At 41.1% G+C, this 22,866-nt stretch overlaps 1 protein-coding gene across 1 annotated transcript; it reads left to right on the forward strand.

Annotated features, from left to right (window-relative positions):
* Window positions 1-261: 261 nt before the first annotated feature.
* On the forward strand, window positions 262-15,083 carry LOC107500409 (zinc finger protein 160). The gene is made up of 5 exons (XM_016125586.2): window positions 262-420; window positions 3,086-3,308; window positions 7,332-7,458; window positions 7,933-8,061; window positions 12,070-15,083. The coding sequence occupies exons 2-5, from the start codon at window positions 3,294-3,296 to the stop codon at window positions 13,509-13,511; spliced, it is 1,713 nt and encodes a 570-aa protein (XP_015981072.2). The 5' UTR covers window positions 262-420; window positions 3,086-3,293; the 3' UTR covers window positions 13,512-15,083.
* Window positions 15,084-22,866: the final 7,783 nt, after the last annotated feature.

Consider the following 22,866-nt stretch of genomic DNA (forward strand, 5'->3'; position numbering starts at 1 on the left):
CGCCAAAGAAATTCCACAGGTTCCAAACCGCGGAAAATAAAGGCGCCGCGAGAGCTGGGCGGAGTGAGGCCCCGCCCCCCGCGCCCTCTCCCTGCCCCGCCCCTCGCCCCACCTCTGCATCGGCCCCGCCCCACCGCCCCGCCCCTGCACCGGCCCCTCCAAGGCGCCCCGCCCCTGCAGGTCCCCGGCCCTCCCCGTGGCCCCGCCCCTGCACCCTCCCCGCCGCCCCGCCCATCGGCCCCGCCCCCCGCCCCTCTTCAGGTGTTCCGAGCGCGCAGTTTCTTGCAGAACCGGAATCGGCTGGCAAAGGGCAGAGGCCACGCGGGCCTCCCTGACTTTCGGTGGTTCTGGTTGGAACCCAAGGGTCTCGGGTCCGCAGTCGTGCACGCGGAAGTCCCCGCACCCGCGCCTCCGGCAGCGGTGAGTCCAACGCCCGCGGGAGGCGTCAGCGTCCTCGACGCCTCCCTGCGGGCGCAGGGTCCGCGGTACTTTCAGGTAGACTGAGGCAGTTCGGCCTGGGGTCCGTCCGCCTTCGGGTCGTTTCCTGCTCAAAACCCCGCGCCGCGTGCAGTCTGGGGAGTTGGCCCTGGGAGCGGGGTTCGGTCCCGCGGTGCCCCTGCCGCGGCCCTAGTCGGCGGGGGGAACCCCGCTTCCTCCTGGGCCCAATTTCATAAGGGGCCCGAATCCCAGGAGGCGCACACTGTTCGGGGGCGCACACTGTTAGGAGAGAAGAACGCGGGTGTCTCCGGAAAAGGTCACCGCACACGCGCACGGGTTGCGGCTTCATGGAGCGGGCAGGCGACGGCGAGGCCAGGACAGCGGCAGGAGGAGTGAGGGGATCACGGGCGACGGGCGGGGGCCGCCAGTGAGTCGAGGCACAGGGGAGTGACAGGAAGCCGGGGACACAGGGATGGGGAGAAAGGCAGAAGAAATTTGTGAGGATAGGGCGCAACCAAAGGTCCGGGAGAAAGAGCCGCTGAAGGTGAAACAGGTTTTGAGAGTTCTGCGGAGCAGGTGCAGGGAAAGGAGGAGGAAAAAGGGGACAAAGCAGGGCGGAGGGGACAACGCAGGAAGGGACAACAGGGGAGAGAGACAGAGACAAGAGGGACACACAGATCCACAAACAAATCCGTAGAGGAAGGGGAACCCCGCCCTGGGTGACCGGTGAGCTGGTGGGATGCGGGTGACTGAGTTGTGGCGTATTGACCTGGGCTTTATAATTGATTTGATTTAACAAGTGTTGAACTGTTTCAGTGATACAGATGTGAATGAGAATGAACAAGCTCCAGGTCCTGAGGTTTGTGTGGTGTAATTATTTGCATCACCCGAGAGCTTCTACGTGCTACCCTCATGCAGCTGGAGGGGAGGGACTGGTCTCAGTCGATCTTGGGTCCCTTCTCATTTCCTGGGAGGGTGGTGACCTGGGATCTGAAAGGACTGAGTCTGTCACCGCATACTTTCTAAAGTATATTAAAAGCGTTGCACTTTTTTTTCCGAAATGCATTTGCTGTTTTCATTCTACCTAATTACATTTAATTCAGTGTTTTTTTAAAAAAATATATTGAGATAATTTTTTGTCTCTTGAATTTCTGCTTTTTGTAAGCAGTCATTAACTTCTGAAATAAGTTTTGGTGACTTGTCATAACCAGCTCTTATTTATTTATTTTACGCCTGCAGCACCTGGTCCCTAGGTAGTCTCCCATCCAAGTACTAACCCTGCTTAGCTTTTGAGATCTGATCGGATCCGGCTTGTTCAGGGTGGCATGGCTGTAGACTCTTATTCTTTTATAAATGTGAGATACTCTCAGTTACAATCAGAACGCAGTTTTGTGAGGTAGTGTAGTGTAATATTGGACAGTTGTTTTCTTTCCTTTATGTGATTTGGCAAATTCGTGAGCTGGGGGCGCCAAAGTAGCTGTTCCCCTCAAGTTCCTTTTGTCCATTCTGTGAAAATTTGGAAAGATGGACCACACCAACCTGAAACTTGGTTCCCACAGAGCCCAGCCATTTTTGGTGAAGTAATTTCATCAGCATATTTTGATAGCTAAGACTTTGTCAGAATTTTCAGTACCAAAATTGGCATTCGTCATTTTAGAGATTTTAAATGTTCGTTGCGATTTTCTGGAAAAAGGGAAAGAATTTCATCTGTGAGCCTACTCTTCTAGAAGTTCCCGCCCCACCCCTCACACCACGGAAAGGCCCAAGGGTACAGGAAACAGGTTGGGGGGCAAAGTCAGCAACACCCCCCCAGGACTTAAATATGCCATTTCATGGGCCCTGATCCCCCAGGGATCTGCTCGTTCAAGCTAAGTGGTTCCCATCTGGGAACCATTACTAGATCACCTGAGGCGTTTTAAGACCAGTCACCTAGGCTCACACAGCAGAGACTGAAAAACTGGCCTGGGTGGAGCATCGTTATGTTAATGAGGTGTTCCAGGTGATTCTAAAGTGAAGCCAGGATTGGCAGGAGGGCTCCAGGACTCCTTTGTAAGAGTGGAGAGCAGGCTTTGGTCAAGGGCAGAGTGCTGTTGAAGAGGAATTTTCCACTCAAATGGCTAACCTTGTAATCAGCTCTTTGTCCTGCTTCTGTGGACATGCTTGCTGCATGGACCGAAGGGCAGAGTGATCTCGAGATCAACTGAAGACTCATCCTCCCCTATGATTGTTCTGTCTTGATAATAGACCTGTTACCTACATTCCTATTCAAAAATCACATGCTTTGTAACTGCCTGTAGCCCATAGCAACTCCCACGGTCTGTAACCATCTGAGGACAAATCAACCAAGCAGCCCATGCCAACTGTAACAGCGCAGATATAAAAGCAAAGTTGCCTCTGAGCTCGGGCCCCAGATCTTCAGAGCGCTAGCTCTCCTGGGACCGCCGTTGTAATAATCCTGAGTTCTCCAACTCTCTGAGTGGTGCTTGGTTTCTTGCTGGTCTTGTTTTGCAACATTTTCACAAGACTGTGGTAGTTTTGGGGGGCCAGGAGAGCAGCTGTGGAATTTGTGGAGGACCATGGGAGGTGGGAGGGGTGAGCACGGAAGACAGGAAAGGAAAAGCTCAAAGGTCATTCATTCTTCATGTAGGAGCTCACTGTCCCTGACTCCCCAGTGACAACGGACAAGAGACGGTGACCTTTTCAGCATTTCACGATCTTCTGCCTGTGAGTGTGGAGGAAGCAGATGAAGGGGCTCTGCTGATGCCCTCGAAGGCACATTTTCAAGATGCCGCCATGATCCCTCAAAATAACGTCATCCGAGCAATAACCCAGAGCAGGAGGAGGACAAGGACAAAATGGCTGCTTCTCAGGTAAGCATTTTATCCTGGGTCACAGGCTCTATCTGCTTTGCCTCCTGCAATTTGTGGATTTATAACTTGGAGCCTTCAATTCTCTACTTCTGCTGTTCTTTCCTAGCGCGGTTGTCTTTTACTACCTCCTGGTTTTTTCTCTTTTCTCCTTATGGGAGTCAAGATCAGCTCCTTAAATACTTCTGTCCTTTGTCCCAGGGTCTTCTCTGCATTCTCTCTATCCAGGCTCCTAAGGGCATGAAGAATTCTCACCGGGAATTAGTGACCCTCAGCTACTGAAAACATTCCCTTGGTCACAACAAGCTGGGAAGGAGCTGGGAAGGCGTCATGGCCACAATGCCCCTGGGGCCGGTCGGATGCTTCGGGGTCAAGATGAAGGGGTGTGTGGGTTATAGGTTCCTATGGCAGCCACATTAGCTGTGCAACCGGGTTGAGAATGTGTACGTATGACCAGGATGGTGTTCATGGTCAGAGTAGCTCGGGAAAATTCTGAAAAACACAAGTGATTAGGAGACTTGGGAAAAATGACTTACCATTTAAATGCGATATTGTGATGGTTGACATTTGCATAAAACTAATGTCTTACAATCACATTCAAATTATGATTTTCTTATTAATTCATTTTTTTCCAATAATAGCACAGCAGTGATGATGTGTCCCTCCCTGTTCCTTGGTTGCCTGATATCCATTTGTCACATTCCATCCGATTTTCACTGTTGATGTGCTCTCTTCACTGTAAAATGCATTTTTTTTTCTTTTATCATTGATAACAGTTTTGGAGGGATTTATTGAGAGATGTACAAAAATCTGTGCATCACAGTATCCAGAAAACCTTTTCTTCTTAGTTTCTCTTTGCTCGTAGCATGCTTTGCCAAATAAAGCCTTTAACTTTAATTGACTGGAGAGCCTGACTTTTACAAGTGTAGCTTTGAATAAGTCAAGCCTCAGTCCAGTACATTTTCGTTATATTCCAGTCATGTCACATGGACATACTCTTCTTTATCACTTCTTTGTTTTTTCAAAACATTTCCAAGAACCATATTAATGTATGTACAAGCGTGTTCAACTTATGAAATGTGGCCCACCACAAGCGATAACATTTTTCATAAAAACAAGAGAGTAAGAAACAGCAGCTCTAACTTACTTTATATTACTGTGTGTGTTTATGTCCTTAGTGCGTTTCTAACACACAGGTATCATCCAAAAAGAGAGTTATGAGATGTATGCAATTGAAAATAATGGTCGTTTCATTGACGTGAAAACTGTTTTCTATCAGTTTTAATGTGTGTGTGGTTCTCATATGTCTCTGTACATAAAATATTAACATCACTGGAGTTGTTCTTTCTTATTCCTCCCTTCAGTCATTTCTATTCTCAATTATAGGAACTGCCGTGAATGAATGATCGTGAGGGTTGTTTCTGCGTATTGGTCTGTGTCCTTCTGGAAAAATTCTAGACAAATTTTGGAGTCAAACCCAAGCTCTACTATTTACTGGATGTTTCGCAAAAGTAGTCTCATATAAAAGAGGAAGCATAACATCGTTGTTCTCAGATGACTAACATGCATGTAGCTTAATATAATATAAATAATTGTTAGAATGATATCTAGTATGTAGTAAATTTTCAAACAGGATTGTGGTGGCTATGCTTTATATTCTGTAAGAACTGTAAATTCCATAAAACCCCTCATTCTAAGTCATATATGAATTTTCTCCTGTTTCCTATCTCTGAGTGCTTCCACTTCATCCTGTAAATTTTAGTCTGTTGTATTTTTCTTCTAGATTTTAAAAAATTCTCTTGTGATTTCTTTGAATTATCAGTTGTTTAAGAATGACTTGTTTACTTTCCACATTTTCTGGATTTTTCTGTCTCCTGCTATTTGATTCTAGTGTCGTTTCCTTGTGGTTCATGAAGAACCTTTTACGAATGCAATTTGCAAAACTTTTTGTATATTTGTTTTGTTTTGTGGCTACCATGTGGTGGTGGGTCATTGAGAATGGTTTATGTGTGCTTGAGAAAATTATTTTCTGCTGGTGCTGGGCGTAGTGTTCTATATATGTCTGTTAGACTCCATCGCTCTGTGGGGTTGTCAGGTGTTTTGTTTCCTTATGGATCTTGGGTTTGGTTGTCGTGTCTATGACTAAAACGGAAATAGTGGGGTCTCATGATTACTGTGCTGGTGCCTATTTCTACCTGAGACGATTTTCCTGCCAACGTTTACCTCATATATTTGGGAGTTCTAATGTTATGTGTGTCTCTATTTATAGTTGTTAGAAACTTTTGGTTCTAATGAAAAGAAAGGACCCTTTTACCATCATATCTTTGCCTGTTGTCAGTTTTGGTATTATAATCTGTTTTGTCTCATAAAATGTAGCCACGTGGCTCTCTTTAGGATATAGCAAGAATGGAATGTCTTGTTTCCTCCTTTTATTATTAGCTGATTTATGTGCTTCGATTTATGAATTTTAACAGTTCAGCGCTTTCACTCTGTCTCACAACATCTATTTTTTCCTTCTCCTACTGGTCTCTACTGAGGTAGGAGCTCTGGTCAGCCCCCTTTCTTCGTGATTTCAGAGAAATTGCATCTATTTTTTCTGCTAATCAAAATGGTGACATGTTCCTCGTTAATGACAGGTATTTCTCTAATTTCATTTTTTTCTGATTTTTAATTATCCAATAATTTTATTAATGGTCTACTTATATGATTATTTAAAAAAGTTACTCTGTTAAATTAGTAACATTAATAATTCTTAAAATCTTGAATCATTGTTTTATGCGTGGAGTAAACCAATACATTATTTGGCTTTTGTTAAAGCCTGCATATCTAAATATAAATGGGTCAAATTGTATTTATGGTTTTCAATAAGTATTTTATAGAAATTGGAGTTTAAGTCATGCATATTCTTTTTAGTTTCTATAATTTTTTTTACTAGTGCCTTTACTATACAATTTCGAAAAATGAAAATAAATACCACAATGGCTCAAATACATATGAATAAAAATAATAATGAATAAAATCATTTAAAAATATGTCAAGATACAATTTCTGTCCTTTCAGTTAAGTGGTTTGTTTATATGTGTGTGCATGAGTGCATGGATGGCTTTATGTGGTTTTTAAAAACAACATCATCATAGAAATAAGATTTATATTTTTTAACAGTTGAAATGATATCTTAAACATATTCCTTGGTCTTAGTTTTCATCTATACTATCATGTTAATGATTTAACTAGAAGTAAAAATAGTAATATATAAATGCGTGTTTGGCCGGTGCAAATTGAATGAGTTTTTATGCAGGTCAATGTTGTCACCATTGAACTTGTTTCAGGTGTTCCCAGTTAAATGACATTTTGTCGTTCTTCTCAAGCTGTGTCTGTTACCTCTGTGTTGGATTCTTTAGGTTTAAGTCTAAAGCCCACTACGTGAGTTCAGATGTTAGCTGGGTCAAATCTTGATTTTCACTTGGGTTGAATTTGTTTGAGTGTCTGTGACACATTTTCTCCTCTGTAAGATGGGAACAGGTTTGTTTGTAGTGAGCTATTATGTTGATAGCAAGTTAAAATATATAAACCATTTAGTCTAATGCACATAGGGCATATTCAGAAACGTTTAGTCATGGCTGTTGTTAGCTTCATCACAATTTAAGAGTTTGAATTTTTTAAAAGATGCTCTGGGCTTTGTCCTCTCTGAGAATACTGCTCATACTCAGACACTAAATATCACTCAGTGTATAGAACATAACATATAACCCTTCTGCGTAGACAGCCCAGTCAGAAAACATACAATTTTAATTCTATATTTCATGTATTGTCTGCAAAAATGGCTATGATTTATGGGCTGTTGTAATCTTTTATGGGAAAGTAATATAAACCAACATTACAGACATATAACTTGCTCAAAAATACCCTGCGTGGCTCTGTCAGAATACACCAGCTGAATCGATTTCACATCTCTCTCCTCTTCTCATTCCGGGTGAAAATAAGAACTGTCTCCATTTTCCCTTGCTGAAATGTGTTTCCTTTCAGGGACGCTTGACCCTCGGCGATGTGTTCATCGAATTCTCTCAGGAGGAGTGGGAGTGCCTGTCCCCAGCTCAGCGGGCCTTGTACAGGGACGTGATGTTGGAGAGCTACCGGAACCTGCTCTTCCTGGGTGAGGCTGAGTCCCCTCCAGGGTCCGGATCTGCCCTGTGTATCTCTTCCTTTTCCCTTGGGTGCTTCTTGGGAGCCTCTGCCTTGCCTGACAGAGATCGAAGTTCTGTTTACTAGGACACGGAAAGGCTTCATAAGGTGGCGTCGAGACTTCGACCTCGCCCTTTCTTCAGATGGTCTGGCCACGTTGTGATTCATCAGGGGTCGTTCCAGAGCTTAAGTGTATAAAAAGCCCTGTGGCAAACTAAAACTATCCAAATTTTGTTTTTTATTCCTATATGTTAACTGAGCTGCTTTTTAAAGAGAGCTCACTATCTGCACGTGACACTGCCTTCTATGCACAGGAGGCGAGGAGTCGATGGATTCAGAAACAATTTTTCTCGATCCATCTGTACTGTTCTCCTTCCTCAGTAGAGCAGAGATCAGGGATTCTGGCAGAACTACCGGTGTTCACGCCCCTTTCTTCTGTGTGCAGGAATACCCGTTTCTGATCTGTATATTGTCTCCATTTTGGAGCAAGGGAAGGCGCCCTGGACTCTGGAGAGCGAGTCGAAAGCAGCAGCAGCACTAAATCGGTGGGAACGTATTAAAGGTGCGAACACAGGTAAGAGGTTGGGAAGGGAGCGAGGAGGCCGCAGCCTTCGTCGTGTTTGCAAACTTGCCCCAAGGGAGAAAGTTCTGTGGGAAAACAAGTTTATTTCTGGGGAATCCTCAAAGTTAATTTTTCATTTCCCCAACTTGACCATTCTGTCTTTTAACGTGTCAGATTTATCCTTTCACCCTCAGTGGTGCTGTGGTTCCACCAGAGACCATGACGGAGTATTGTGGTCACAACACTGCTCTTTGGTCCCTGTGACATCTTTGGTTCCGTGACTTGAGCGTGGGGCGGGCTGTCTCAGACGGGCTCTGTCCCCCTGGTCTCTCCTTCTGGACTGGGTTCTATGAGATTCTTAGTGCTTAGTCCATACAGAGTAGACCTGAGGCTTTGCAGTCCTGCCCCCTGGATCCACCCTGGTCCTACTGATGTTTCCTGTGGTTGGAAGGCGTGATCTGAAGAGGGGACGCGCTGTCCATTTATCCACTCTGCCTGGCATCCCCGGAACTGCGTGGGGCTCTGTCCTGCCCTGTCTGCCGGTTCCGGTCCCTCAGCCATTATGGACAACCCCAGGTGGACTCGGCCTATGGACTGAGTGTCCTTGGTCACAGCAGATTCTTGATGGAGAACGCCTTGATTCATATGTTGCAATATTATCCCACTGTGCACAGAAGCAGCCTTGGAGTGTTTAGCCTGCCCCAGGACACCCATATAGAACGTGTCACTACAGTCCGGCTGAAAAGTGTTTTCAGTTTTCTTTGCATTTTGTGAAGTGTCAGTAGGCATCTTTCTGGAACACTGATCACGTGGATCACATGCACACATGTACTAAATAGGATAGAATTTCTTCTGGGAGAACATTGTCCAAGGTCACAGCCTCCTAGCCTAGGGGCTACTAACTAAACTGTCGTTCATGCCACAGTTCCCATGCCCTGTGTGTGCCGCTGTGCACGCTGCCTCAGCAGGTACAATTTTGAAGCGTCTTCTTGAGGGAGCTTGTAAAGTTGGTGCCTCAGTGAAGTCACTGTCATCAGTTTTTGTTTAAGCCACTGCTCTTTTTGTCTCGTAGATTCTCATGCATTATTCAATGAATTTGTTTTTTATTTTTGTCATCAATTTTGTATTTTTTGATAAAACTCTTAGTGTTTTATATTTGCAACATGTGGGAGGGCGGAATGGGGGAAAGGACATCGTTTGATAATTATCACAGTGTTTCCTTCTTTATTGTAGTGGGTCTGGCTCACCAGCCATTTTCCCTGAATCCTAAACTTATTCCAGTGTTTTGAAAAGATAATTTCACTTATTTATTTTGACTTAAATAGTATTCTTTTGATTTAGAAAAGATAGCCTTAATTATTTCCTCTGTTTATCACCTGATTTTGTCCCTGACGTTAAGTTACTCTTTTGTTATTTGAGCTTATTACAGGTCTTTAATTGTTTTTACAATTAGAGACTCTTGAGATTCGATATGAACATTAAGGTGGTTTTCTGTATTTATTAAAAAAATACCATTGTAAATTTCCTTAGAATTGCACTGAATCTGTTGATCGCTTTGGCTACTATTGACACGTTGGCAATATTACCTACTAATACATAAACTTGGTATATCTTTGCATTTATTCACATATTTCAGTTTTGTCAGCATTGTGTTTTGGTGATAGTTTCCAAATGTTCCCATTTGCATCAGGTTACGCCTAAGTATTTTATTTTAATGGAATTATGGATTGTAGAGGCAGTGTTCTGTTTGGTTGTTCTTTGTTAATGTACAGAACACAAATTGATATTTGCATTGTGATTTCATATCTTGCAACTTTTAATTCTTTTTCTTGTCTGTCTGTTTTGTTTAGAACTTCTAGTACTATTTTTTGTAGGAACATTGGGGGTAGGCATCCTGTTTTGTTCCTGTTGGTAGAGGAATGGTTTTCAGCCTTTCAGCAGTATGAGGTTAGCTGGGAACTTGTTACATAGGTCCTCCTTTAAGGCGAGGGACTTGATTTTCATTCTTAGCACATTAAGTGTTTCTTATCACGAAAGGTTAACTTTTCTCTAATGCTTTTGCTGCATTTATTGAGGGTACTTGTGTTTTTTTATTGTTTTTATTTTTTTACTGTACTGTATCACATTTAATGATTTTCATATGTTGAACCATTTTTGCATTCCTCAAACATATCCCTCTTAATCATGTTGGATTATTTATTCAGTGTGTTGTGTAAGTTGGTTTATGGTTTCATTGATAATTTTTTTAACAGCATTTATCAGAGATACTAGTCTGGGGTAATTCTGTATTGTCTTTGTCTCGCTTGGCTGTTAGGATAATTCTGGCCTCCTAGCATGCATTTGGAAGGGTTTCCCCGTCTTCAATTTTTTTAGAAGTGTTTGAAGAAGATTGGTGTTAATTCTTTTTAAACGTTGGTTTGAATTTTGCAGTGAAGTTATCTGACCATTTTGTTGAATGGTTTTTGCTTAGTCGTTTTATCTCCTTACAAGTTACATGCGTGTTCAGATAATTTACTTTATGATTCAGCCTTGGTAGGTGAATACTCAAAAATCATTTCCGGGATAGATGGCTAGGCAACACTGTCAAGCGACACAACTTAGGTGTTGAAATGATTTCTTTCTAAGCTCTTGGTAGTTATTGTAAGCCTCTGTGATCTGTACAGCCTCGTTGTGCAGTCATGGTTCAGACATGTCATCTGAGTCTATGGGTCCAGGTTCCCATCTATTTCTGTCACATTCTATGTACATGAGGGTTATGTAATAAACCACGTCAGTCTGTTGCCATTATTCGGAAGTATGTTGGTAATTTCCCCACAAGGTTTTTAAAAACACATTAGTGCTGTTAGATGTCTTAGGACATTGCATGTTTTCTACTGAAAACTCAAATGTTACTTTTGTTTAAAAAGCTGTATCATTTCTGTGGCATCTTCATTATTAGATATCCTTTTGTCTACATCTGTCATGTGTATTTTTATTTTGTGACATGTTTCCTCACATTAATGAATATTGAAAGCACAGACTCTGTATTACATATATTGTGGGCCAATGTATTGAATGACTAAACGGCTCCACGTACATAAGCAATCACACTTTGGATCAACTGTTACATAGTAGTCATAAAATCTCAATGGCAAGTTTTGACTTCTTTCAAATATTCTTTGTTTTAATGTTATGTATTTTCCTGACCTGGTACTTTGGACATCAGTGATTTCCGCATAATTTCCTGTTCTCATGTTCGTGCTCTTTCTAGAATAGAATTCCTTCATTTTTAAGGGGGAGAAGTGTTTAGCGTTTGAGAGAGTTAACTTTCTGTTTTATGGTTCACTGTTCTTTACTGCAGGTCTTCTCATGGGTTTCTGGAAATTTTTAAATAAACTTTTATTTTGATAAATAGGTGATAGTCTTTTGTCATGTGTTATGCAGTATGCATAGCACACACCACTTGTTGATGTTGTAAAATGCTGTTCTTAATGGGATAGTTTTATAACACATATTTAGGAAAGTATTTAGCTTTTTAAAAAATGTTTTCTTGTTGTTTTAATTTTTCCAATGCTGTATTTGTTGTATAATTTTAGACTGCCCTGTCCTTAGATTATTCTTTAGATAATGCTGGTTTGGATTATTTACCATTACAATATATTGTTTATATCTCCTACATATGTAAAAAATAAGTATAATGTAAGGTTTTCCTCAGTTATGAGATAGCGAAATGATTACTGACAACTGGTATATGTTTTGGAGTCATAGTGGAAAAATATACTTTTTGAAGCTAATGTAAGGTTGCACAACATGACTGTTTTCATCATACTGTGTTTAAAACTAGGCTACCCTAAAAGCAATTTGAATTCTGTGTGACCATTATTTTATTGGTAAAGAATCCTATTTCTTTATTATATTAGAAGTTTGAGAGTCATAACTGTGTTCACTTTAACTTTACTTTTGGTGTAATATTAGATTTTAGCATGAAACATTTATTTAGAAACTAATAGGATAACTATATATATTTTTTTCAATTTCTAGTAGATATCTGGCCTCCATATGTAAAGAAGAAATTAAAATCAACAAAAAGCAATAACATAGGAGGAGTATTCCAAACAGTGATGTTTGGAAGACCTGAAAGCCATGTAACCAAAGACTTTGACTTTGGGGAAGTCTGGGAACATATGCCTGACTTTTCTCATCAGCAGAGAGATGATGAAAGGAACCACAAAGAAATGCCTATAACTCAGAAGAAACATCTCGCTGATAGAAGAGGTCAACATGGTAGAGAGCATGCAGAAAATGAGTCTGGTGAGTACAGGCTTGGACTAAGGTGTCAGTCACATCGGACTGATGTGGAGGTATTTCAAAGTGAAGGGAAAATTGATGAGCGTGATCCAGCTGAGAAGTCTATCAACAATACTTCCTCCATTTCTCCACTTCAAAGAGATTTTCCTACTGTCAAAGCCAACATTTCTACAACATATGGGAATGATTCTGGGCATCCTTCAGCACTGACCAGAGATCTGAAAGCATGCAGGAAAACTTTCTACAAATGTTCTGAGTGTAGCAAATCGTTTAGTCTGCTTTCAAGCCTAACTAGACATGAGGGAATCCATAAGGGAGAGAAACCTTACAAATGTAGTGAGTGTGGCAAAGCCTTTACTGTGCGTGCAAGCCTCACTTACCATCAGTCGGTCCATACTGGAAAGAGACCTTACAAATGTAATGAGTGTGGCAAGCGTTTTTATAAGAAATCACACCTTACAAGGCATCAGAGAATCCATACTGGAGAGATTTCTTACAAATGTAATGAGCATGGAAAGGTCTTCAGTGCACATTCTAATCTGACTAGCCATCAGTTAATCCATACTGGAAAGAGACCTCATAAATGTAATGAGTGTGACAAGGTTTTCCGTAACAAATCACACCTTGAAAGTCATCTAAGAATCCATTTTGGAGATAAACCATACAAATGTAATGAATGTGGCAAAGTCTTTAGTGCACGTTCTACCCTCACTAGCCATCAGATGATCCATACTGGGGAGACTCCCCACAAATGCAAGGAGTGTGGCAAGGTTTTTAGTACCAAAGCAAACCATGCACGTCATCGAAGCATTCATACTGGAGAAAGACCTTACAAATGTAGTGAGTGTGGCAAGGTCTTTAGTCAGAAATTAACCCTTACTGAGCATCAGAAAATCCATACCGGAGAGAAACCTTACAAATGTAATGAGTGTGGCAAAGCCTTTAATTGGCATTCAAACCTGACTAGACATCAGGTTATCCACAGTGGAGCAAAACCTTACAAATGTAATGACTGTGGCAGGGTCTTCCGCAACAAATCTCACCTTGTGAGTCATCAGAGAATCCATACAGGAGAGAAACCTTACAAATGTAATCAATGTGGCAAAGCCTTCACTTGGCACACGAGCCTGTCTAAACATCAGAGAATCCATACTGGAAAGAAACTTAAAATGTAATGAGTGTGGCAAAGACTTTAGTGTGCATTTACATGACTACACATCAGGTTATTTATATTTGAGAGAAGCCTTAGAAATGTAGTAATGTGGCAATTTCTTCGTTCACACTTTACTCCATGCAAGACATCTTCGAATACATCCTGGAGAGAAAACTTCAAGATGTATTGAGTGTGGCCAAGCCTCTTGTGTGAGCTGAAGCCTAAGTTGCCATCAGATACTCCATACCTCTGAGAGGCCTTAGAAATGTGATGGGTGTGGCAGGGCTTTTAGTTATTGCCATGAACTCAGGATTCACCAAATAGCACATACTTACAAATGCACGAATATGGCCAAATTTTAAATCAGAGCTCAGCCTTTCCTAGTTACAAGAATATACATGCTGGAGAGAAGCCACATGAGCTTGTGTGTGGCAATGTTTTTACCAAAGATCAATGGTTGGGAAACATCGGAGCGATTCCTTATAGTTGCTGTGAGTGTAGCAGAGCCATCAGGGTTCACGTATTATGTGAAAATGGAGACTCTACAGTGAAGACAAATCATGTAAGTGCATGTAGCAGAGCCTGCATCCAGGCCTCTCAATTCCCTAGACATCAGAATATATGTCTGAGAAACCATGCAAAAGTTATGTGTGTGTGTGTTAATGCTTTTACTCAAAAATCAAAACTGGGATATCAGAAAATTTATTTTAGAGAGTTATTTACGAATGGAGGGAATGTCGAAAGCTTTTTCATCACGTGTCTGCACCTTCTGAGTAATGATAGAATTCATGCAGGACAGAAACTATACTATTATACTGAACATGGAAATAACTTGTAAGCAACGGTGTGTCCTCAGAAGTCAGCCAAGAATTCACACAAGTGTAATGAATATATAAAATTTTTAACCAATTTTCACAACTGACCACACAATCAAGAATCTATACTAGGAATAAGAAGTTTCTCTAGCTCTCTGAGATTAATGTGAGACATTACGTACTCAAGAAAACTACAACTGAAACTATGTTAAAACTCTGTGTATCTCAAGAGCAAACAGCATTATTTTTAGTGTTTATAATTGGTTATTTGAGTTTCCTTGTAAAGACTACATGACTGAGTTTTTACCAGAAGTCAAAAGTCTGTTGACCTTATCCCTTCCTCATAGGCCTTTCGTATAGGTCTCTGAGAAGCAATGGGAATTAAGGGCCTACTTCATTGGGCATCATTCATTCATATCTATGTCCCCTGGAAAATACAGACACTTAATATAAAATTCATTAATGTACGAATTAGCATCTGTGAAGGCAGAGAGTAACATAAAACTGTGTTCTAAGTCTTAATACTTACTCAGCTCAGGGTGACTTTCTCCTCATGAATGTCAATACTGTTGCATATCAAAGATTAATGGAAATGTGCCTTACTCTTGGAAATTGTAGACAGAAAAGGCACTGAAGAGGTAGCTTAATCAAAAGAACCAGATAGTATGTGCTTTTGTATGGCTCTCCCTGAAATCCTGGCATTACCATTTTCTAGATTCATTGGGAATATGTCTTAGGGCTCACATTTTATTGAATAAAAGTTAATCATTTTTTCACAACCTTGAATGAATCCTGTTCCTTGTTCCAACAGTTTCATCCACTTCTGTAGGGTACTTGACAACATAAATGAGCAATGCCCATTGGACTCTCAAGATCATAGAAATCTATAAATTTTTCATGATGGAATCAAAGAATATACAATTTAGTGGCTATATATTTGAAATGTACACCTGGGTTATTCGCTCCACACTCAGTCAGCCCCATGACATTTGAGGCTGTAATGAACATATTGTAGCACTTCAGTTCCAGACCTCTAAAACCTGCCCACCTTTCATGAATACGCACCAAGAGTCATATTTATATCCTTTTTTGGTGAAAAAGTACAACCTATGGCTTGCTTTTATTAACATTAAGTAAAAGAAATGTGGTAAGAACATGAAAAAATGAGGAAATCAAAATTTCAGGAAGTCAAGATTAAAATTCTTGAGCTTGAAGTAGTCAGTGAAATAATTTCAATGGACGATATACAATGGGAACTTTTTGCTTGGGAATCAAAATTTTCATAAATTCACTACCCAATTTTTGTTATTAAATTGTGCTTCTTGCCATTCATTGGAGAATGGAACACTGTCCAAAGTGTGGTTTGCACATCAAGACTCATGATCTATATTACAGTGTTAAGAGATTACTTGTTACATAAGAAAGACATCTTTCTGGAAATTCTTTCATGGGCCCTTTGATGTCAGGTCAATTTGATTTGAGCTTCAATGCCACAGAGATAAACCGTGAACTACAATGGTCAGTACAGATCACACAGCAGTATCTTAGCAGCACCCAGATCAGTGTGGTGTTAGCTTCTCTTGTGAATCTCACTCAGCCCACTTGTCAATAATCCTTTCTCCTACACAACGTCTTTGGCACTGGGCAGGTTTCTTACCTGCAGGAATTTTTTACAAGATGAGCACTTATCCCAGCTCTTTACCTCCTTCCCTGATAGACTCTTGTCTCTTCGGCTGACGTGGTTAAAGACTCATTTGATTCCTTCCAAGTGCCAGGACTGTAGGCTCTACCCCAATTGTGACATAAAAATATCTTCAGATATTTGGAACTGTTACCTAGCAGGGTCATGACCACTTCCTGGTTCTCAACTGCATCCATGTGTAGTTAGGGAATCCAAGGTAACCTGCCATGTTGATTTCAACTGTCTATGACACAATAGTACAGTAAAGGAACTCCTTTGCATGGAGACCCACATCCACTCTGGTAAAAGTTGCCCTTAAGAAATCCTTTGAGCACAAGTTAAGACTGAAAAGGATGGCAATATCTAAATTAAGGACATGGCCCAATCCCCTTTGAAATATGCTTTCATGAAATGGGGTTCTACTCCATTCTGCCCATCAAGCTCACACAATTGCTGTGGCCTCAAGATTACGGTGTGCCTTCTTCCTTTTCTCTTCTGAATGGGGTTGTTTATTGAAGTGTTACTTCAATTTCCCACAGATGCTTATTGTTGATTGAAGTCACGTGTAGGTAGGACTTAACATTTCCTTTGGTATTCAGGCTGCGCCTCTTCCCGGAGGGACTAGGCCCAGGCCCCGCCTATGGACTGGGCTTCCGGTCACGCCCACGGGGAGTTGTTTACAGACCTGGAAATGCTAATGCAGAGGGAGGGGCTCCTTGGCGGTGGTGAGTATAAGGGGTTGCTATGGGCACTGAAGTCCTCGCACCCACGAGAGCTGCAGCAGTGAGTCCAGCGTCCAGGGGGGGTGTCCTTGTCCGTCCCCAACGCCTCGCTGCGGGTACAGGGTCTGGGGTACTTCCGGGTAAACTGAAGCGTTTCCGCCTGGGGTCCATCCACCTTCAGGTCATTTCTTGCTCAAAACCCCGCGCCGTGTATGGCCTGGGGAGATGGGCCTGGGAGCGGGGTTCAGACCTGCGGAGCCCCTATCCCGGCCCCACCACTCTCGGCAGAGGGAACCCTACTTCCTCCTAGGCCAGGGCTTCTCGGACTCCCCTCCCTCCCTGATGTAATAAGGGGCCCGAATCCCAAGAGGCATACACTGTTGGGGGTGGGATTTAGGAGGGAAGAATGTGGGTGTCGCCGGAAGAGGTCATCAGGCCCTCACACGGGGAGGTGACGGCTGTGATGGCTGAAAAATGACCGTTAGGAATTTATTACTTGCAGGAAATTACTGCTTGGCTGTCGCCATGGGAACATAACATTCTAACAATAAGCTTTGTGCTTCTGTAACCCTGCTTGCACACCCGACCTGTAGGTTGACAGGTAGTGAATAAAAGAAAAATAGACCTTTGTGTTCCGACAGAATGAAGAATGAGATTTTGGGCTTAAAAACCCTGTACTTCAACATTTCGAGGCTGCTTAATTTGGGGTCTGCGTGCCCCTGGCAGACCCAGCTGGCTGAATAAAGAGTGTTTCCTATAACTCACTGAGTTCTGGTGGGTCGTGTGTCTTGGCACTCCTAGACATTGGTTCTTGGCTTCCGGTCACAATGGAATTGAAGACGGACACCAAGCAATTGCAAGCAAACTAGCTTTACTGAAAGCGAAAGTACTCTTAGACTCCCCAGAACCGGTAACAAGTCTGTCTCTTTCTCATGAACCCCTCGCCCCTCCTGCCGCTGTCCTGACCTCGCCTGTTGTAGCCACCAGCACCCAAAAGACATTTCATTAAAAGTAATTTCTGAGGGGGAGGGTCTATAAATCAAAATTGTTTTCAGCCTTTTTTGTAGCTATTCCACTTTTTTCCCTCTTAGCTGTTTTGTTTTTTTTTTTCATTTTTCATTTTGGTAGTGACATACGTTGATTTTTTCTCAATTTTTCTTTTGAATATCTGGTGTAGGTATTTTATTGTGTTTTCCATGGGGGTAACTTATTTTAAAGTTATGACACTGTATTTTGAGTTCTTGGTCTGGTAATTAAGAGATCTCCATTAATTTAGAGCTGACTTTTGGAGATTTATTTTGTTCATCTAATTGTACTATATCTTTTGTTTCTTTACATGCCTTATGATGTTTTTTAAGATTTGGAAGAAGCAGCCACCATCCCAGGCTTTATGGACTTGCCTTGTACTGGAGAAAGCAAATAACAGGCAGTTGCGCAAGAAGTTCTAAGACCTGTCAGACCGGACCCGGGATGTGTATTCTCTGTATTTTGTGTGTAATTTATCAGTTTAAAATGTTTTCTGTTTCTGTTTGAGAGCCCATATATCTTCTATCCTTGAGGTCTGTCTTTAGTACTACATTCTTTCTGGTGGTTGAATAATTACTCACCTTTTTCCTTAGCGGCCACAAGACACTCACAGTGTACTGCCATTCCCCCTTAGTGCTCATTGTCATGCAAAGGATAAATGAGTTCTTCAGGCAACTGCAAAAAAGCCAAATCATTGAAGACACAAGATACTCACTCATCTGTTTCTCCCCTGAGACAAAACTGAGGATTGGGCTTTTTTCTACAATATTGCCATGGTGTCCTGGGGGTCCAACAGCTATGTAAGCAACTTTTCTTTGTTCTTTGATTTGATCCTTTTTTTCTTTATCCTGTGCATGCCGTGAACTCCCAGCTGGTTTCTGGAGTACTCAAAAAGGCAATTGCATTGGTATTTGTGGCTAAATTCATGTCTCATGTACGAGTGAAGGTTTGGTGCTTCCTATTTTGCCATTTTGCTAAGTTTTGTAATCAGTATTAAAGTTGTGCTTTAGAATTTAAAGTATATTTACCTGAGCGTAGTAGAGTTATAATTTATTTGGTATCCTTCAGCTATGTCTTCTGAAAACACCAATGTTTATCGCCAAAGCCAGGCATAGAAGGCTCATTCCACAAAGTGTTACTGGTATGATACGGAATATGGTGCATTGAGAATTTACACTTAATGGAGACTTAGAAGGGGAAGAGGACTGTGAAGTGCAGAAAGGATGTTATGAGGGTCATCACCAAACTGGGACAATTTCTCAAAAATTCTCCGTTGCCATTAGAGATCAAAGATACAACACAACTTGGGGAAACCATCCCTTTAAGGCATTATGTTTCTAGAACTGTATAGGTTTCTGAATGTAGAGATTAAAAATAATATTCTAAAGATATATATTTTTTGTAATGATATGTGGAATATTTGGGAAGTTTCCTAATCTTGGTGTGAATTATCACTTGAATCATTTCAAATGTAGGACTGGACTAAATATTCATTGAAATGTTTCTAAAAATCAGACATATTTAAACATGAATATAAATATTCTAACAGTGATTAATTCTAACAGTGATAGAATCCCTTAACCAGGATTCATTAACCTTCAGTGGAGAAATAGTCCCACTATGTTCCAAATTCTATAATGTCTATGAAAATGGCAGGGTATTCATACAAACATTATGGATCAACGAGTATCACAGGGTAATTCAGAACAACTTTATATATTTAATGTAAAGGCCTTTCTGCCTTCGGCGGTGACCAGAGTAATGTAAGGGGGCGGCAAGAGAATTAAAAATGTTAATCAACCTACATTCAGAAACTGCAATGTGCTGATCAGCCCTGCAGCCAGGTGGTGAGGACACCTTCAGAACAAAGGAAGGTTTCTGCTATGATTGCTAACAGCCCATTCCGCACTCCTGTGAAGGGGAAACAGGAACCTGGAGTCATTTCATTCCCTGTGGCTAAAACATGGGGAACCTATGGATTAAAGGCTAGGAAGTGCCAGCAGGTCTTTCGCTCTGCATATTATTCTTTTCACTCTATATACTCTTCCCCTTCCTCATTGTATATCCATTTCAAGGGAAATGGGCTAACAAGTCTTTTAAAATATAACTCACAGGTTCTAAAGAATGATACATAAACCGAATTCCTGGAACACTCAGGGTCCCACTTAGCACTTTCACTCTGTCTCTCTCACTGTCCTCTCTGCCTCTGAGAGGAGACCATACTCTCTGGATTGTTACCCCTTTTGTAATACATTTTCCTTTTGACTCTAACTTTGGAGTGTGTGTTGAATTCTTTCCATACTCTCCTCCAAAGGACCCTCTGTTTTGGTGCAGGGCTTGGTCTTCCCACCACCACCCCTACTCGGGGAAATTTTCTCTGTCCTGCATCAAGAGTACATGTAACAGAGAAAGAAGTTATCAGTTCATTGAATCTTGGGATTCATTGAATCAAGGGTCAAATCTTAATAAACATCAGAAGAGTCAGTTTCCAGAGAACCGTTATATATGTGGGAGGGTCTTTGATCAAAGCTCAAATCTCATTATATATCAGAATCATTTTATTGTAAAAAGATAGACAAATATAGTGAATATGACAAATCTTTGAACCAATCTTTAAATCTTAGTGACCACAAGGATATTTATACTGCAGAGGAACCTTACACATGTAATCAGTGTAGGAGAGTTTTTAGTCAGTTATTGAGTCTAAATAAACAAAATCCATAGTGGAGAGCAGCTTTACAAATGTAAAGAATGAGTAAAAGCCTTTATTTATCGTTCATCTCTTACTAGACATGAGATAAATTACATGGAAGGAAAGTTAAAAATGTGAAAAGAATGTGGTAAAGCCTTTAATTTTTGTTTATCTTACTAGACGTAATTTATACTGGAGAGAAACTTCACAAATGTCAAGAATGTGGCAAAGCCTTTAATCAGCGTTTAATTCTTGCTGAACATGAGGTAATTCGTACTGGAGAAAAATCGTACAAATGTGGCAAATGTGGTAAAGCCTATTTTCGGCACGCATGTTTTACTCAAAATGGGAGGTTTCATATTTGGAGAGAAGTCTTACAAATGTTAGGAATGTGGCTAAGCCTTTAATTGGTGTTCATATCTTACTGAACATGAGAGAATTCATACTAGAGAGAGGTCTTACAAATGTAGAGAATGTGGTAAAGCCTTTAATCGGTGTTCTTCCTGAACATGATAGAATTCATAATAGAAATCTTAAGGCTGTGATAAATGTGAGAAATGTATCTGGATCTACTGCCTCACTCCGTATTAAAAATGCTTACTGGGGAGAAATTCTACATTCCTAATACAAGATGAAAGATCTTTGTGCAAACTATATATATCAGAAAATCCTACAGAATTCATGCTGCAGTGACTTCAGAGATGTAATAAAATTGGGAGAAGGATTTCATGGAAAATCAAATATTAGAGAATTTACAGTGGAAAGTAGTAAGTCAAGAACATTTTTCAGAAATCACTCTTAATCAAAATACTTGTAGAGACTAAGCAAAGTTTAAAAACTTAAACAACATACTTGTTAATATGATTCACAGTATCAAGGGGATGGATTTCTGGACAGGTATAATTACTTAAAATGTCTATATATTGACATTTCTTGAGATTTTTTGAAAAGGAAATATGTGATTACACTATCAAATCACTTGATGCTATGTTTTTACTTCTAGTGTTTATTTGAATCACGGGTTTGTTTCTGTTTCAAAGATCTGAAAGCCCTTGTGTATTAGGTGTCACTACCTTTGATCTACTTTTGCCTTGAAGATTGAGAGCACCACGACGTATAATGTTGATGAAAATCAAAATAAAAATGTTTGTGCTTGACTTAGAACATTGGTGTGTGTCATTATGAAGTAGGTGTTCAGGGCATTGTTCTTTGCATTAATGTAAGACATAGGAACATTCTGAATTTTAACTAGTTTTACGAGTTGCTCTCGAAAGAACATAAGGTCATTAAAATTCTAATGTCTTAATAGCCATAGTTGGAGTCATGAGTAGTATTTGATATGGTTGAAATAAAGAATTCTTCAGAGAGATCTGAAAAATACACAGATAACTCATCCCAAAGTGCACGAAATTATTGTACATCTATGTTTACAAATTTTCCATCATAAAACACATGAAATAGAGCCCTTAGATCATAACAGAATAACCAGAATGCATCTTAAACGCTTATACTCTTTTTTTCTCCATGGATCAGACCTGGTTTGCAATGCTTTATTTAGGTTGTGTGTGAACTTATATTCATTAATAAAGGTGAAAGACTTTTAATGTATTAATACTGATATGTAATGAACGACTTGTTTTGCCACCAACATGAACCTCTATCACCTTAGTCAAGGTTGTTGGTAATGCAGAAAAATGACATCACTAGCTGGTAATGCAGAAAAATGACATCACTAGGAATCCATTTCCTTGTGGAATGAATCCGCAAACAATGTGAGATTCTCCCATAATTGATGTATCCTTTTCTCCCAATTATAACTACTAGAGCATCATGACGGTTGCAATAAAGGTAATATAGTAGTAGTGTTGAGAATTCAACAAATCTATATTGCTGCCTCAGTATCCATTTTCTGTAGCCAAGTTCCCTTGAACTGACGCTAGCCCCTCCCCCTTGGCACACCCTGGACAACCGACCAGTAAGTCTAAGTTCCCGAAAGGATTTCTCCAGAAGACTTTGTGAGCAAGTCTCCCCTGCTTCTGAGGGCCTTCACCTCGTACATTCGCTAGGTAAGAACCCTTCAGCGATTACGGAAACCTTGCTTAGATCCCAACACGAGTGGGTCACATAACTCTAAATTATGATCCTAAAACTGTTATAGTAACTTCAAACGGGGAGGGGTCAACTCTGCTCCACCATGCAGTAAAGACATGGCGGCTTACCTAAACGCGGAAGAGAAATCTTGAGAGGAAAGCGTCAGGGCGGTCACGTGCTGTCACAGTCCGGCCCATGGTCCCCCTTGTTTCGCTTTGCATCTGGCACAGCGCATGCGTATTTCTCCCTGGCCGCAGCACCTCTTGCTCCACCAGGTCTGGCGTTTACGCGCTCTTCCCTCGCGGTGAGTGCGCAGGCGCAGACTTCTTCCAGGCCACGCCCATGGGCCG

This window comes from Rousettus aegyptiacus, unplaced genomic scaffold (genome assembly GCF_014176215.1).
Source record: "Rousettus aegyptiacus isolate mRouAeg1 unplaced genomic scaffold, mRouAeg1.p scaffold_m13_p_14, whole genome shotgun sequence".
NCBI lineage: Eukaryota > Metazoa > Chordata > Mammalia > Chiroptera > Pteropodidae > Rousettus > Rousettus aegyptiacus.

Coding starts and splice junctions, on each gene's coding strand:
- LOC107500409 (XM_016125586.2), top strand. Junction 7,459..7,932: donor CCGGAACCTGCTCTTCCTGG/GTGAGGCTGAGT, acceptor TTCTGTGTGCAG/GAATACCCGTTTCTGATCTG. Junction 8,062..12,069: donor TATTAAAGGTGCGAACACAG/GTAAGAGGTTGG, acceptor TTCAATTTCTAG/TAGATATCTGGCCTCCATAT.